This window comes from Agelaius tricolor, unplaced genomic scaffold, assembly GCF_023055355.1.
Source record: "Agelaius tricolor isolate 1412-34295 unplaced genomic scaffold, bAgeTri1.0.p SCAF_3, whole genome shotgun sequence".
Lineage (NCBI taxonomy): Eukaryota > Metazoa > Chordata > Aves > Passeriformes > Icteridae > Agelaius > Agelaius tricolor.
Genome location: NW_027269263.1, coordinates 22,065,799 through 22,084,001, shown reverse-complemented (window position 1 = coordinate 22,084,001; position 18,203 = coordinate 22,065,799). Strand labels below are relative to the sequence as shown.

At 36.7% G+C, this 18,203-nt stretch overlaps 1 protein-coding gene across 13 annotated transcripts in view; it reads left to right on the top strand.

The window, feature by feature from the left end:
- ATF7IP (activating transcription factor 7 interacting protein) overlaps positions 1–18,203 on the top strand; it is an 82,605-nt gene that overhangs the window by 38,934 nt on the left and 25,468 nt on the right. For 9 of the 13 annotated variants that reach the window (XM_071423088.1, XM_071423078.1, XM_071423080.1 and 6 more), the window contains 9 exons: positions 3,002–3,088; positions 5,106–5,251; positions 6,387–6,524; positions 7,627–7,692; positions 8,219–8,292; positions 8,779–8,867; positions 10,167–10,805; positions 12,333–12,400; positions 13,826–14,044. In XM_071423088.1, the coding sequence (XP_071279189.1) occupies positions 3,002–3,088; positions 5,106–5,251; positions 6,387–6,524; positions 7,627–7,692; positions 8,219–8,292; positions 8,779–8,867; positions 10,167–10,805; positions 12,333–12,400; positions 13,826–14,044 (1,526 nt within the window). The remainder of the gene's footprint in view (positions 1–3,001; positions 3,089–5,105; positions 5,252–6,386; positions 6,525–7,626; positions 7,693–8,218; positions 8,293–8,778; positions 8,868–10,166; positions 10,806–12,332; positions 12,401–13,825; positions 14,045–18,203) is intronic. The other 4 variants (XM_071423092.1, XM_071423091.1, XM_071423087.1 and 1 more) reach the window with 3 other exon arrangements.

The window sequence follows — 18,203 nt, the reverse complement described above, 5'->3', positions numbered from 1 at the left end:
CACTGAAAGTCTTCCAGGAACTATTGGAGGTGGGGGAAGTAGGGGGAAAGAAAGTTGTGTGTAGTTGTGTCAAAATCGTAGTGTTACTAGTCCCTTTTATGAAATAAACAGTACAAATAAATTGGTTATCTTTGTTCTCACTGCAGTTTGAGTTCTCTCATTGAAGCCATTAAGTTTACTTTTTTCATCTTACCCAATGAGAAAACACTCTGAGATCACAGAGGAATTTGCTATGGAGTAAAAAGACTGAAGTGAATATTAAATACTGTACTATAGTTTGCAGAAGCTTAAAATTAATGTATCCAGCAATAGATTTTTAAGATTCTAAATTCCGGTGACAAGACAAATTCTTTTGACTAGTTGTTTTATTTTTTGGCTAGTAACAGCTTATGACTCTTACAGTTGTGTGGCTGTAAACTGAGACTGTTCATGAAATGAAAATTGGTCACTGCAATGTTCTGCCTTAACCAGCCACAAAGATAATAGCAGAGAGGTTGCATAGGCAGAAAACAGTTTTATGAGAAAACAGGTAGAGTTACCTTATAAAGAGTAACTTTTGGAAAGGGTCTGGGAAAGTTAAAACTGTGGAGACTGTATGGAGATCATTTCAAGAAGCTATATTGGAGAAACAGGTGCAAACTGCTCAGTTAAGAAGCAAGATTTCAACAAGTCCAGATAAAAGCCAACATGGCTAAACAACAATGAAAAAATGGTACTAGAAGACTGGATTCAAATGTACAGATTAATGGAATGTCTTTCCCAAGTGGAATTAGTAACTATAATAGCTAAGTTGTCACAGATTTTTTTAATGAAAGACCATCTATCAGAAAGCCTTGGAGCTTTTTGTGTAAGGAAACAAGCTTGTGACAAGGAAGCCCTGATGTGAATTATCTTGGATGTCCCAACACAAATGATTTCTTATCAAGAAATTTTGGAAATGAAACAGTAAAACAAAGTCCTTGTGGAGGAAATAATCAGCTGAAGAATAAAAAATAAATTCAGAGTTCCAGAGACTAGTTCCAGAGACTAGTTCCTGAGACTGTGCTGTATGACAGAATTAATAAATAGCCTAAAATGAATGGTAACTAGTGATGTCACAGTTTGCTGCTATGAAGAACTGGAGAAGAATTTTACAATGCTGATTGACTGAGAAACAAACGTGGCAGGTGAAATTCATAGTGGTTATCTACAAAGTGGTGCACATGAGTACAAAACTCATAACTTTATCAGAAGGTAGAACTGACTTGCCACTCAATAAAAATATTTCAGTATTATAGTAGGTGCTTTTGAGAAAACCTTGATAAAATGGCAGTTGAAGAAATCAAGTGAAAAATTATTTGAATCAACTAGGAAACAGGAAAGCTTTACTATGATACACCAAGCTCATAGGAGACCGACAAGGTTGCATTCATAGCTTCTGCTTGTCTAGCATCAAGATAATGAGATCACAGCTTAGCAGTGGAAACTAAGCTGATAGCCAGTTGTAAAATCTTCTCCTCAGCTAGAGAGTTCTGCTGTGCATCATGTTGAAACCACTTATAGTTAAATGACAGTTTTGTTCATAGTAATGGAAGTTAGTAAGGAAAGGGCTTTCTCATCCCTGAAATTACTTGTCCTCTATATAGAGGTTTTTTGGGGCAAAAAAAAATTATATATATATATATACAAAGTTTTTTGAAAAATAAGACCTCAGCTTTGAAGCTTGTAACATGTTTTAAAGACATTCTAGGTATGTGTATCTTTCCACGAATATTTGTGTCTTTCAGCGGAATATTAAAATCTCTGACTTGTGGGAAAAGTTGTCTTAAATTTAGCAATTCTCCTTTAGATTCATAGGTAAATGAGTCCTATTTTATTCATAGCAATTAAATACATGAGGTTTATCTATGATGCTTAAGAAGCAGTTGGCATAGGCATTATGCTAATTTATTACCTTAAAAGTAAATCATATTTGGATTGAAGAATTTGTATTATGAATATTATTTTTACATTTATAAGAAAAATGAAAATCCCGTAGAGCCAGGTTTTTGGGTTTTGACTCCTCCTTTTTCTGATTTATTGGGTAACTTGTTTTAAGTCATTTAAATGTTCTTCATAATAGAAGGGAGACTTATGTTAAGAGAGCATCAAGCACACCTTTGCAACCAGAACTTTCCTTAGAAAAGCTGGTAAACTCTCCTGTAAATAACAAAATGAATACAGGAAAATGAAGTGTACAGATCAAGATGTGCATAAGAGTGCTTACTTGCTCTTATATTCTGGATAGATTTTACTGTAATCTTAAAAGCAATAGAAACACATAATGGAAGCTTGTTTCATTCACATTTGTACAAAACACATAATGGAAGCTCATGGTACATATAATAAAATTTTTCAGGAAGTGCTACCATTTTTATCTTTGTATGTTTGGTGGCTTCAGGTTTTTCTTCTTTTAAGCATTTCCTAAACTCAATATTTTTAAATGGTTAGTCCTAAGTTGTGATACTTTGTATTAGCAAGAAACTTCAAATTAAAATTCATATTTGTTAACCTAAATCTAGGCCTTTCCTACCATTAAGATTATGGTTGCAGTTGCCAATTGTAAATAAAGAAACATATTAGTATTTTAGTATTTTGTTACTGAAATTTTTATGCTTTGTCCCTAAGTGGGAAAATAAGCTGAAATAAATTGTTGAGAACTTCAGCTGCATTAAAAACATATCATTATGTTTCAGAAGTAACTGAAACATGTTTCAGTCATAATTGCAGTTTGGTAATTCTGGTTAAAATGTTAAGCAAATTCAAAAGTGAGTCTTAATGTGTTACATGATAGTTCAAATTTTTGTTTTGAGGGTATTCCCTTATTTTTTCATATCTGCATTCCTTCTTTGTCATGATTATTTCTCTTGCCTTCCCTCACATGGTTTATTTTTCATGTTTTTTACATTCATTAGTCAAAATAGGACTGTTACAAGACTTTTGTACATCTGAGAAAGTGTGGATTTTTTTCTTCTGTTTATAGAAGAGGTGGAGGGGGAGAGAAAAAAGGAATGTGAAGATAAGGAAGGAGAAGAGGCCCACAAAGAAGAAGAGATACAAATAGAGAAAAGTATGTAATGTTAAAACCATTGTGTTTCACTGTGTTGTATGTTTTAGAAGCACAAAATCATAAAGTTTGGAAGGGACTTGTGATGATTATCTAGTCCAATGCCCCTGTTAAAAACCAGGTCAATTAGAAAGCAGTTTGCCCAGAACTATGTCCTGACAGGTTTTGAGTATTTCTACTGGCTAAGATTCCACAAATTTCCCATGTTCTGATCCCAGTGTTTGACCACCCTTACAGTAAAAAAGTTTTTAAATGTTTGAGTGGAAGTTCTTATATTTCAGTTTGCATCCATTTCTCTTGTCCTGTCACTGCTACTCACTAAGAGTCTTGCTCTGGTTATTCTCCACCTGTCTGGTAATTCACACACAATAAAATCTCCCCCAGTGGCCTTCTTCAGTTGAACAATTCCAGCTCTTGATGAATGCTCCTATCTCAAAAACATCTTGGTGGCTCTACACTGCACTCTCTCCAGTATGCTCACATATTTTTTTGTATTTAGAAACCCAGAACTGGACAAAAGACTCAAGCTTCAGGCTCACATTCCCTGGTTAGAGGGGAACCTCTAACCTCCCTCAGCCTGCTGTCAGTACTCATTCTCAGGCAGCCAAGAATGTTGTTGGCCTTCTTTGTCAACAGGGCACATTGCTGGCCCGTGATCAACTTTATGTACATGGAGACCACCAGGGCCTTTTCTGAAAAGGGGTTTTCCAGCCAGTGAATTCCCAACCTGTACTAATTGCTATCCAAGTGTAGCGCTTGGGCATCTCCTTTTCTTAAACTTCATGAGGTTCTTGCTTGCCCATTTCTCCAGTTTGTCAGTGTGACTGAATGGCAGCATAACTACTTAGGAGTGTACAAATCACTCCTTCCAGTTTTTTATCACCTGCAAGTGGCTGCAGATATCTTCTTACCCCATTTTCTAGGTCATGAATGAAGATGGTGGTGTTGGTACCAGTGGCATCTGCTAGCGTGCATTACTGAGCTCCAGCTGGACTGTGTGCCAATAATCATAGCTCCTGGAGCCCAATAGTTGAGCCAGTAAAATTATCTGGGCCATATATCAAGAATTTGAAGATGGTTTGGGTGTCAGAAGCATTATTAAAGATGCTCTCCTCTCATCCACCAAGCTAGGTAGCAGGCTATCAGGCTGATGGTGCCTGATTTCCCCTTTGATAAATCCATTCAATTCCCCATCATCTCCTTCTTGATAGGCCTTGAGATGATTTCTATCTAGATTTACTTGTTCCATCATGTTCCCAGGGATTTAAGTAAAGCTGATAATCCTGTAGTTCCCTGGGTCCTTGTTATGTAAATCTGAAGATTTTTTAAAAGCAGCTGTCCCTCTTTGTCCTCAAGAACCTTCTGGACACAGTGCCAGGAGCTGGAGGAGTGACTGAGGTCTCTTTGGTTCTTTTGTGCTTCATCATTGTAAAAGTTCTTTTTAATAACAATCTAGGTCTGTTTTGAGCCTGTTCTTTTGTTCGTTTTTTTACTTTCCATCTTAACCAAGAAGTGGAAGAAAAAGTTTGAATGGTTTTTCAATCACGTGTTGGAGGTACAAGTTAAAACTTCATGGCAAGTAAATACAGTTAATTGCTGGCATAGTTAAATGAGATGTAGTTTTATTTGGCTGGAATTCTGAGAAGAGGATTCCTGTTTCAGAAGAAGGTTTTCTTTTATTTCTCAGAAGCCATGTTTCATTACAGGATGGTGCTGATAGGAGCAGGATGAACTGGAGGGAGGCTCTGGAGAGAGGACTGGTGGTAGTAGAACCATTTTGCATTTGGGGCAGTGACTGGGTGAATCACAAAGCAGAACTCACTGACAGGGCAGTAATGTACAGATACCAGAAGGACTGGTTTTGTACTTTGATGTCATCAAGCATGTTCTTCCAAAGGCATTCCTACTGGTTTACTATGCAAAAGCTTAAACTGAGAACAACTTCATGGTAATTATGGCATTCTGAAGATACCTGTTTTTTCAGGAGTTCCTCATGAGCAGTTTTCTCTAATTGTTCCAGATGAAGCATCAAAGAGAAAGCGTTCCAAATCTGAGGACATGGACAATGTTCATTCTAAACATCGTCGGTACATGGGAGAAGATTATGAAGCAGAACTCCAAGTCAAAATTACAGCCAGAAAGGATGTTGACCTAAAATTACAAAAGGTAAAATAGAGGTGCAGAGCAAAGTACATAAAAACATGCCTGTCACTTGTGTTACATCTTTGAATTAGCAGTCCTTCTGCACACACTCTATGTCCTCCAACATTTTCTCTTTTTTGTGGTTGAACATTGGATGTTATTCAAATAACAAAGGTGCTTAATTCATATAAAGTTCTACATAGCCCTCCTTTTAAGAAGAGACCAAATACCATTTGAAGACTATGCTGCAGGAGTTATATTTGAAATGTATAAAATACTTGAAGTCTCATGTGACTCTAGATGTAAAATGTTAGTAAAGGTTGTATTTCACCATGATGAGTTATATGTGATGCACTTTATTCTGTGCCTAGCTTTTAAAACAAGGCAGTCTCCAAAGCAGAGTGTAATCCACCTGGCATTTTGCAGATTTTTGTAGAGTTAATAGCCTGATTGCACTATTGCTGTATAAGGAACCTGTGGTCATGAAGAAAAGAAAATTGTGCTGTTCTTCTGTTAGTTCATTAGCTAGCATGTGTTGTAACTTCATTAATTTAGGATGGCAAAAACTGAACCACATTAGTGGCTTATTTAGTTTTATTTCCTATGAAAACTTTTTAGAGTGCAGTAGGTATAGATGGGAGAAGAACATTAAATAATAACTTCTGTCAAGTAAACTTTGTGAAAACCAGTCTTCTTACGTTTTTAGCTTCTGCAAGGAAGGCAACACTGAATTTTTGCTAGGAGAAAATATATCTCAGAAAAATTTTTTGTTGAATGTTTTAAGTTTCTGTTCTTTGAATGCCAATGTCCCTCTCAAAAATAGAAAAGTAAGAAGAACAACTAAGCACTGCACTTTAAAAGAATACCTTCTGTTGTTAAGGTTCTTTTTATATATAGTAAGATTTTATACCCTTCTTATACTGCAAGGAAGTTAATTTGTTGAATTAATTGAAAACCATTTGTATTTTCCAAAATGATGTCAAAACTTATCTGTGCAACCACATGCTTATTGCTGACTGTAGATTTGATTGACAGGGTACAACAGTTGTCATTGTTCTGTTTATAGCAAGATATTTATTAAGAGTTGAGAATATTTTTATAGGTAGTCCCCCAAAGTCTGGGATTGCATTGTTGTATTTTTTATATAACAATTTTGCAGATTATCCAGAGACTGTTAGAAGAAAAACTTACCGCTTTACAGTGTGCGGTATTTGACAAGACTCTGGCAGACTTGAAAACCCGAATGGAGAAAGTAGAATGCAACAAGAGGCATAAAACTGTGCTTACTGAAATGCAGGTGAGTGTTTGTGTTCAGCTCCATACTAAGGTCAAATCCAAAAATAAGTTCCTCATGTTTAGTAGTAAGGTTCCTAGAGTTGCCAGTAGGGAAACCATTGTGACTCTGCAAGGGGAGGAGGTGGTGGGGGGAGCAGCAAATACTAATGTTCCTTTTGAGTTGTGAAACTATTTTCCTGCTCAGAAGGAGGGAAGCAACCAGTTAATCATACAGAAACTCCAAAGGGTATCTTCCATGTGGCAAACCGATTCATTAGCTGTTAGTAGATTGCTTTTCCACTCTTCTGTTCCATTTAGGCATTTTCAAAAAAATTCCAAGTATGAAAATATCTAAGGTCTTTATGAAGCTGGAAAGTTGCTTAAAAATGGGAACATGCAGAAAGGAGAGGACAGTAGCGCTGGACTTGGAACATCCTACATCACATGTTTCCCCAGAGTGCAAATAGTTGATGTTCTAGCAAGGAGACAAATAGCTAGTGTTGAATGCAGTATGCTTTCCTGCATTATTTATAGAAAATATGTGCATAGTGGTGACATGAAGAACATCACAAAAAAGAATTTTGAACTGACAGGACAATTAAAAGCTTATCTCATTACAAATTCAAGCAATAAGGCCATTTTACTTTTTTATGAAAAGAAACATGGAGTTTGCCAGATCACTTCCCACTATACAACTCTTGTTGCCAAAGACAATTTATGTTGACTTCTTAAGTGCTTTCTAAGATGCTTTCAATATACTTGTTCACCAGTGTCTTTCGCCATCAGCTAAAGTGTCAAAGGAATAACATCATATAAGGCTTTCATGTATGTAGTTTTGTGTGAATATGCCAGATGGATTCAGTTTGTAGAGTTGTGAATAGGAAGGAAAATAATTAAACCTTTCTCTAAGATACCTTGACTGTGATGCATACATTTGTCTTTCTGCTATAATATAGTTGAAAATAACATAGTTGTACTGGATTTCAAGGAAGAATTATTTCCCTGATATGAAAATAGCATTTGGTTTAACTATGTCTTAGTTATATATCTTTTAGTTTATAAAATTTCTTTGATGGTTCTTGGGGATTTATGGTTTTGTTTGTTTTCGCCTTCTTCCTGTTTAGGCTAAAATTGCAAGATTGACAAAGCGCGTTGGAGCAGCCAAGGAGGACTTGAAGAAGAGACAGGAAGTAAGAACTAGATTTGTTGGGGTCTGGGGGTTTTTTCTGAGTTAGCCTAAACCTTGTGTTGTAAAACAAAGAAAATTTATATGCAGAAAGATGTGACTTGTTTATTCAATGATATTAACAATTGGGTTTGTCAGGTTTAGTTAAAGAAATCTTAACATCTGTTATGTAATTCTGAATTATACAGAACCTTCTTTAGCTGTTTTTAGTGTGAAAACGCCTTAAGCTGTATATAACTGAATCAAATTTCCTTCAGTATGAAGAGTACCATGTAAATAAAAGTGCATCCCACTACTGTGATTGTGAGAGATGAGAGAGGGAAGAAGACAGGATATAGGAGAGGGAGGCAGTAGGACCAAGGAGATTTTGTGTAGTTGTAAATTATGTCAAATTCTCCTGCAGTGTTGACTTCAGAAAATGAATCACTCGCACAGCAGTGAATGGATATGAAATAGAATGAAAATATAAGTTTGCAAGCTGCCTTAGAGTTGTTCTGTTATGGCCTCTCTCTCTCTCTCATTCTGTGTAGAATGTGGCAAATGCACCTGTATCTCCAGGGAAAGCAGCACCCGACCCTGCAAATGTAAACAATGCCACGTATCGGTAAGCAAAGCACATCATGGGACTGTGTTAAAATGCACAATAGGACACTTCAGATACTCTCTGTACTTCCTTTTTTTAATTCAAGTGTTTTCTCCTTTTCCCTCATTGCTCTTCACTTGTAAAATTTGATTTGCTTTTACAGAAGTCTTAAATTAACAGAATTGAACCCATTCTTGGTTAAATCTAGACGGTATTTAGCATCAGTTTCAGTGTTTAAAAAATTACAGATAATAGTGGAAGTTTAATTTCAAGAACAGGAAAATTCTTATGGTGCAAGGACTTGAAAATTTATAAATAATTCCATACTTCTTTTTATTTGGGAAATAGCCAAAGTTAATTTGCCTGAGAAGCAAAAGTGAGTTTTGAAAAAATAAATCTCAAAGAAGAGAACAGCTGTAAAATTAGGGATTTTTTCACCATTGTACTGTTCATAAATATACCTTATGTGGCTTTTTGAGAAATGCTAACTCCAACTTTGTTCCTTAGAAATGCTGGCACAGTAAGGCAGATGCTGGAGTCAAAGAGGAATGTAGGAGAGAGCACACCAGCAACTTTTCAAGCCCCTGCGAATCCAGGTAAGAAACTCCCTATGGACTATAAACACACTTCTTAAAAGTTCTGTTGCTTTCCATTAAAGAAGTAACTAACCAAACAGAGCAAAACTGATTTTACTCCTTTTTTCTGACCTAAAAAAATCATTATTTTTAGTTGTCTAGTGCATTCCCTGTTTATATTTGTTTAGTATGCTTACCAGGTATGGAAAAAAAGGTGTTGATTTGGCCAAGCAGAACTTGTGGTAAATTAGATCCTTCAGTAGACTGCATGCTGGGTATGGCAGCAAAATTGGCTGTCAAAAACTGAGATGTGTCTCAGGCCCTTTTTTGTACTTGGTCATAATAGGATGCTGATGATACCCTTCTCTCTACTTAATGACTATAGAAATTGAATTGGAAACTAAACAGCAATTATAAAGCACATTTCTTAAAGGAGTCATGTTGAAAAATGGAATTTCTAGATTAAAATTTTATAGGGAATATAGACTCAAACTCACCATTAATTTATTCATTATAGTTTGCGGTCCTTGGTTGTAAAAATAGTTTAATATCAAATGCTGAATCTTTCCCACAGGATTATCTTACAGTTTGTATGTACTGGCTTTCAGTAGCATGTTTTGCTCCTGATCTTTAGAATTAATCCTGAAATTTTGTGACATAAAAGTCAGTATCTTCTCTGACACATTAAGACTTGGTTTTGGTAGAATCTTCTGGATACAAGGTTCTACCTATACAAGACAAGCTAGTCATAGCTGAAATAGTTTTTCTTTTCTTGTGTTTTGTGGAGCACCAGTTGCTCTGCTATTTCTATAATGGGTGCTTAAAATGCTGTATTTTATGTTTTCAGCAGCTAAATGTTGGAGCTTTCTTCTAGCCTGTGTCATAATTCTTTATATATCTTTTTTCCTGATATTTCTTATAAACAGAAAATCAGTATTCACTGTGTCTTTAACCAGGCCATTGAACATGAGAGTGTACAACAGAAAAATGTACCTATAGCCTTTATTTGCAAAAAGAAGTAATTATACACCACTTTTTTCATAGAATCATAGAAGTACTTGGGTTGGAAGGGACCTTTAAAGATCATCTAGTCCACCCTTCCCACCATAGGTCAGGCCATTTTTCACACCATCAAGTTGCTCAAAGCCCTGTCCAGCCTGACGCTGAGCACTTAAAATGCTAGGGTGTTCCCAGTCACTGTGGACAGCCAGTTCCAGTGACTCACTGCCCTCATCATAAATTGCTTCCATTTGTTGTGTTGCAGTGAAACTTCCCACTTGTTTCAAATGCTTAATTTTTTTATTTATTTTTTATGTGTAGTGCCTGCTTCCAGTCTTGCTGCTTCTCCAGCAGTTGTCAGTGGACATCCTAAGCTTCAGACTCCAGTGTCCTCCACCAGCTCTTTGACAACAGCAGTGCTTCCCACAGCTAACACGGCTACAGTTGTAGGCACTAACACAGTGCCCACTGGCAGCACTCAGTCAGTGTCTGTCTCATTGCAGTCCTTGCCTGTAATCCTGCATGTACCTGTGGCAGTGTCATCCCAGACTCAGCTTCTGCAAGGCCACACAGGGACTTTGGTCTCTAACCAGCCCTCAGGCAACGTTGAATTCATATCTGTACAAAACTCGTCTACAGTTGGTAGCCTTACCAAAACGACAGTGTCTTTGGCATCAACTAACACAACTAAACCAAATAACATCCCACTTGTGCCCAGTCCTGGTATTCTAAGGAACTCTACAGCCAGTGCTGGGTCAGTAGGCACAACGTTGGCAGTACAGGCTGTTCCTACTTCACATCCTGTTGCCCAGACCACAAGGACTTCTTTGCCCACAGTGGGTACTCCAGGACTTTATAATGCGACTGCCAGTCGAGCGCCCCTACAGATGAAGCTTCCTCTCCCTGCATTTAATAGTACAGCTCCTACTGAACCACCCACCATTGCAGCACCCAAGACTGGTAAGTTATGCTTGAATGTTGGCACTGGCAGAGGAGGATACGGATCACAGGGAAACATAAAACTGCACTCTGTGGGAAATTGTTTCTTAATGTGTTTTATAGAGATAGTTCTTCTAGGTTGCATTTCTGTTGAAATTTTCAAGATCAAAATAATCTCTATGACAGATCTGTTTCAGACATTGTTGAAAGTAAACTTCTCTTGAAGTCAGCAGTGTGGCTTTGTAAGCTTTGTTTTATTTAGAGTTTGATTTATATAATTCCTAGAGTGAAGTAAGAAACTCCTGTCATTAAGAACTTGGTATTTAATTTTAACACAGCCTCTCAGAATAATATGAACTACCTTTCTAAGTAAAGGCATACTGAAAGGAAAGTATAATTGTAACTTAATTTTAACAACACTTAAAACAAATTGGTAGAAAAAAGCAATTGAATATGAACCTAGTTCCAAAGGTGTGCATTTACAGTATTTAAATAAAGGCTCTAAAGACAATAAATGTTCAAATAACAATAATTAGCTTAATTATTTTTAAATACTTTTTCTCAGTCTTTGGTCCTGCCCTGATGGTTGTCTGCACTTCTGATTTTACATACCTTAATTTTTGTTTATAATAGGTGGGATTTTGGATTTTTTTTAATAGGTGGGATTTCAGGGTTTATAAGTGTTGGAGTTATAGCCTCATTGGCACAATATAAGCTAGAAGGATCTCAAGCAAAACTTGACATCAGAACTAGTTGCATTTCATTTTCCTGTATCTAAGTTACTTATGCTAAAATACATGCTCTGTAGAGTTAGACATTTATGTTTTATATTGACTCCTAGCTCTAAAGCAAAAAGAAGTGATTTAAGACAACATAAAAAGGGTTGTGGCTGATGAGATACAGTGAAAAAAGGGAGGACCTATGTGTCCAAAGAATGTCTCATTTTATGCAGTTTCCATAGATTTACTCTGTACCCTAGTAGTTTTCTCACCAGAACTGAAATGCTGATTTAGGCCAGCACTGTTGCTGATGAGCTCTAATTAAAATGAGAAGGAATGAGAACTGAATTTGAATTTATATATTTGCATCAAATATTAAAGCAGCTTTTTAAATTGCTAGTTTAATGTTGGCTGAGCTACTAAAGATACTCAGTCTCCCTGCCTCAGTTATATATTTTGCAGTCTCTTTAAGCATCCTTTTTTCAGTCAGATCATTTTTTGTACAGAAATATTTACCAATTCTATTAATTTTTAGTTGAATAGCTTATCAATATGCATACAGGGGGAGGAGAGATTGGAGTTATACTTTGTGCTCAGGCAAGGAAATTGCTCATAAAATGTTTTTAATATACTGTCAAACTTACAAGGAAAGGAACACATCAAACAAACTTGAATACTTATAATGAAAACTGGGGCTAAATGTAAAATATGTCACATATTGAATGTTTAGTGTCAAACAGTTTTGAATATTGCCTTCAAATATGGCTAGTGGGTAGCAATAAGTAGTACTGAGTAGATACTGCAAATGAACAATTTTTTGACCCCTCAGAAAACCAGACAAGCAGGCCACCAACAGATACTTCGTCAAACAAGCGACCTGCTGAGGGAACAACACAGGTAGGCTGTTGATTGTTTCTGTATAAAATTCTAAAGTTACAATCCACAGGAGATTATTGATTATAATTGAACAATTTTAGTTTCTTTTGTGCCATCCTTTCTAGTTCCTCTCAGTTTATATTATTCTTCTTTTGATTCACTGTTACTTACAGCATGAGCTTCTGATAATTTTTTCAGAAGTGTTCTGATGGGATTTCTGTAGGTAGACGAGTTGGTAAATCAGGAGCAGACTAAAAGTTGTCTGCTAAAACAGAGCTAGCATACAAAGAAAAGACTGCCCAATCTTTGTCTGAATGGCTTGAACTTATATAGATACAAATATTTTATAAATTATCGCACTGCTCTCATTCCTACACTAATCCAGAAGTTAAAATTGGAATTTTAATGTTTGATTGCCATATATCATGGGAGGAAAAAAAAGGAAAAGAAACCTTCTTCAGGAATAGCTACTTCATAAAGGATAGCTTACAATACTTCTGGATTTTTTGTCTAAAATTTGTTGGACTTGCTTTGAACTTTAAAGTTTGAAATTAAACTATTTAAATTTCTTCATAAATAATTTTCTTTCTGTGTATAGATGTTCCAAAAAGCACCTCATACTTAACTCTTCCTATTAATTAGAAGTCATGTTATTAAGAGGAATAAAATTAATTTCTTCTAGACAGCATTTCCAAATTCATTAGTGTCTCAAGGTACAGTTAATCTAAATTGTATTTCAAAGCAAGAAGAAAATATACTGGACAATATTCTGGTTTTCACCTGCTGAAAGTAGTCTGGCAAAAGTAGTCAGTATTTTAGAGTATAAACTATGCCTCACTCTTATCTTTCAATTAAGATAAAGAAAGGTTGTTTGGAACTTCATTTTTCAAAGATACCTGTGGATTATAGCTATTCAAAACCCTTGTCAGTAATTGATACATAGGAAATCCTGTACCATAATGGATGACAGTAGTACAGTTTTAAGGTTTAATTTTCAGTAGAAGATGCATATTTTGGAATTTTTCTTCAGTTAGAGCCTGAAACCTGGAAAAAATATGGAGAAACGGATTGTGTATGACAATGGTATTTAGCAGTGGAAGATGAGCTGGAAGGAGGGAAATAAGACATAGGATGTTTTCTGGTTTTCAGTCTTCTGTTGTGTAGTGTATGTTCTAGGTTTGCTTTCTGTGAAATCAGTTAAAGCTTGTGTAATGCCATGGTTAAAAAAGAAGAACCTAATGCATTTTAATTGGCTAGTGAGGTATGGAATTGACATGCCATTCATTTGAAAAACCCAGTTAATGCCACCTGCTTTTTGTTAGGTAAAATCCAAAATATTATGTATTACTCCACACTTCGCAGCTCTCAGATCATAAAGTAGTTCGCTGTGTGCCGTATACCTGTGGCATATTTGATGGTACAACTTTGATCAATTGTTTCGAAAAGCAGTTGAAACAGGAAGAGACTCCATCAGAAAATAAAGAAGCAGTAGAAGCAGCACAGACGAATTTTAACTTCCCTGAGGATGTTCTCTTTGGCTTGGAGGAAGAGGAAGAGGATGCTAAGAGCATCAAAAACACCCACAAGCAGACTGGCTGGGCAGCTAACCTATTAAAACAGTGGCTGGCCAAAAATGGCAAGGATCCTAGCTTTGAATTGGTCCCAGTAAGTGAACTCAATGATATCTTAAGAGAGTTTTATTACACAATAAGAAATCACGATGGAAATACCTACAGTGTGGCAAGCTACAAGTCAATGCGCGCTGGCTTAAACCGGCATCTCAAAATGCCCCCTTACAATCGTCAGATTTGCTTAATGAAGGACAAAGAGTTTGCCAGTGCAAACATGGTGTTTGTGAGCGTGCTGAAGATGCTGCGCATGCAGGGGAAGGATGAGACTCACCACCATCCTCCTATAGCTGCCGAGGACTTGCGTAAGATTAAGCAATCTGGTGTGCTGGGCTTGCACAGTCCCCTGGCACTCGTCAACAAGGTGTGGTTTGATTTGCAGTTGCATTTTGCCAAGCGAGGGAGGGAAATTCTGAGAGATCTGGCTCCAGATGCATTTGTGGTTGAGATGGACAAGAATGGGCGTCGATACGCTATGTTTAGATATCCTGGCAAAGGCAAAAATGGAGAAGATCCTCATAAAATGGGTAAAATGTATGATATGCCTGGAGACCCAAACTGTCCTGTATTTTCCTTGGAACTTTATTTGTCCAAGTTGCCTCCAGAGCCCCCTGCCTTTTACCTGCACCCTCTAAAGCTAACGTCAGAGCAAATGCAAGAACAGCCTGTGTGGTACAAAAGAGAACCAATGGGTGTGAACTACCTGGGTACCATGATGCCCAGGATAAGTGTGGCAGCCAGGCTCTCTCAGCGGTACACCAATCATTCTCTCCGAACTACCACCATCCAGCTACTCTGTGAAGCAGGACTGGGGCCTAGGGAAATAATGGCAGTGACAGGCCATCGCTCTGAGTCTGCTATTAGGCACTACTGGGGATCTGCAGAGGTTCGCTACAGGGCCTGGTCAGATATAATGGAAAACAATGCCCCCAGTTATCGATATAGCAAGATCCCAAATGAAGCGAGAAAAGAATCAGTATCTGGTGCATCCACCTCCTCTGTAAAACATACTGTTCTAGAACAAAACAAAATTTTATTCCCTACAAAATCTGTGGTGCCACCTGGCACTAGCTCTGTGGCTTTAGTCCCTGAGGGACGCCCAGCTCTGAATTACAAAAGCCCAGTCCTGTTGAACCGCAGTTCATCCAAGGTGTTTCTTCCCAAGAGCGTGACCAGTGGGAACCTAACTGCTGGTCCCCTTCAAGGCTGTTGTAGCAAACCTGTCTTTATAAAGCGTGTGATAAAACAAGAACCTATGACTTGATGCTTCTGTAATAGAACTGATTCCAGATGAATTGCTAAAATGGAAAAATTATCAGATTTGGTTTTTTATTTGGTCTATGAAGGAAATTCCTTATGGTCTAATTCAGCAAGAGGTATCCTGTTCACACTCAAGATGTCAGTTATGGAGGAGAAATTTAAAGTGTGGAGGGCTTGGAGTTTGTATGACTTTTTGTGGCAGCTGGGACTCTTCCAAGTGGCTGAGCAGAGTTATTTAAAAAACATTAAAGGGAGAAATTGATTTCCACTTAGCTGAAGATATGCCTTCTTCACTAAGAGTGTGGCTTTTATATTTTGTGAAGAGTGTTATTTATCGTACTATTTTGTGACTGCTGGCACTAATGTAGCATCTTACAAATCAAATACTTGATTACTGAAGAGCACCAAGAAAGAAGCTGAATGAAATAGACACAGATGCACTACAAATATATACATATGCATGAAAACACCTGGAATTGCTTAACCACTGTCACCCTCTGTTCAAATTCTTATCAGACCTACCAGAGGACTGTGCCTTTGTTTCCTTTTTTTTTGAAAACTTCTAAATTGATTTTCTCTGTGAGCTGCAGATTTGCATTGCAGGTCTTTCCTATTTAATATTTTTGGCTTAAGATTTCAGTCATTCTGTTCTCTAAGGGCATTATTGATATGTGTAGTATTAAAATTGGGATCTCTTTGGTTGTGCATGAAATGGGGAAAACATTCTCAAAAGAGCTGAAAACAATTTCTTGCTTAAATGCCAGGTAATTAGTGTTTGTGTTGTCTCTGTGCCTAACTTGTGAGAGAGTTTTTTTATTTTTTTGTATTTCCTCTCACCAACCCCCTTCGTTACATGTCACATCATCTTTGCACTCTAGTCTTTGCCAGTATATATAATTCACAGGAAGGACATCTTGTTCTTCCTCACTGAACCCCGTCCAAATATTTTTGGTTTTAACGTCTTCAGGTCAGTAAACTGGTCCTGTCATTATCTTTTCTGTAGATTTTCACAGGTTAGAAATTCTCAGCATAGTGGAAAAGTCGCAGCTGAAAGGACAAATTGACCATGGTATACTCTTAATTCTGTGGAGAACTTCCTTGCTGGAATAGGCTTTCAAATTTTGAATGAGATTTATCACTCTGTTATAGTGTATAGTCAATATAGACACTGCTATAGTCTGTACAGAGGACTTGATGCCTGAATGTTGGAGTTTTTATCTTGGCTGATAATATTTACTTTTGTGACCTTGTTTCCATTATTCATACTTACTGCATCAATTTTCCAAATTGTAAACACAGTGCTCCATTTTCTAATGGATAGTGATAACAGTTAAAAGGTTTTAAAAGTTCTTTAGTGATTTTAAACTCATCTATGTTGAGATAGTTGATCAGATGTAATTGTTAATACAGAAATTACTTCTACACAGTCCTGCTTCCTTAGTAGGAGTGTTAATTCATGACATAAATGACTAGAGGAAAGAAAGCATGGGTCATTTTGTCGAGCCTAAAGTAAATCAATTAGAGATGGTCAAGAAACTGATCCTTTCTAATGGCAAGAAGAAAAAGTGAAAAAACAAAGGGCAAACAGTTCTCAAAATATAGGAGAACTGTGCAGTAACTTCTTCTAGGATGTTTTAGGGTAACACAGATTTCGAAATTTTAGAGATTCATGGAATTAATAACTCGGCAAAACTGGCAAAATTAATCTCTAAATTGAATCTAAACTTCCACCAGGATGGGTGTGTATTACTGTCCTCTCCCAGAAAAATGTTACCATCTTTGTCTCAGGTAGTTGCTTCTTCCAGTATATTGGCACTGAACATTTATCCTCCAGGAACAAGAAAAGTATATTGCCAGATGATTCTGTGTTCCCTCTTGCTGCATACTCTGGTCATACTGACCACATACCCTGCTCTGGTTCTTACTGCATCTGGATGACTTAGTGCAACAGCAAATTGCTGATGGCTTCATTCTCCAACACAAATCTAGTTGGTGACTAAAATAGAAAAAGGGACTCTCTAGGCCAGTATTGGCATGTCTCTCATTCTTTTTGATTATCATTTGGCTTCTAACTTGACTTCTGTTCTGTTGGCTTACAATTGGGTATTTTTGGATTCTCATTTGTTAAGTTCTAGTTCTGTTGGCACCAATGATACAGTGTCCTCTTACTACCTTCTGGGTTTTTGTATAGGAGATTTTTTTATTTTTTGTTTTTTAATAAGAAAGTATTCCTCATTTGGGCTGGAAGTATTATTGCTTCACAAGACCTGGCATCATTATTTACTAAGCTTTCTGGTAAACTTTGATTTCTAATTAGTAGAACATCTTTCTAACTTTCCAGAACTGAAAAAATCTTTCTCCTCTTTCCTCTCCCACCTAAAGTGTTAAATAAATCTTTCTTACATGTGTTTTATTTCTACGAAAAATGAACCAAATGCATCTTCTATAGCTTTTGTGAAGTCAATTTTGGCTGTGAGTACAGTGATACAGGGAGCAGGGAGTCAAGTTTCAAGTCAGTGCTGTTCATGGCAGTACAGGTTATGCTGTGTGAACATAATAAATTATATCAAAATGGACATTATTGTACTCCTCAGTTGCAGTATCAGCAGAGAACCTCAGAATAGCAGGGTAACAAGTTTTGGGTCTTTTTCCGTTATTTTTCTGCTATAAGTGAACCTGTCAGGTTAAATATAGTTTGTTGTCTAAATTTAGATTTATACTTTGGCTGCAAATTTAATGCAAAATCACCAATCATCATTTAAAATTAATTTTAAAAATCCAAATATAAGAAATATTCTTTGAAAGAAGTTTGTCTTCTATGTTTCTTGAGTTTTCTAGTTAGATTTTCTCCTAAAATAAGATAGTCTCATTTCAGTTGCAAAAAAATCCCTAAAAAGCAAAACCAACCAAAAACCCCCAACCAAAAATATCCCAAC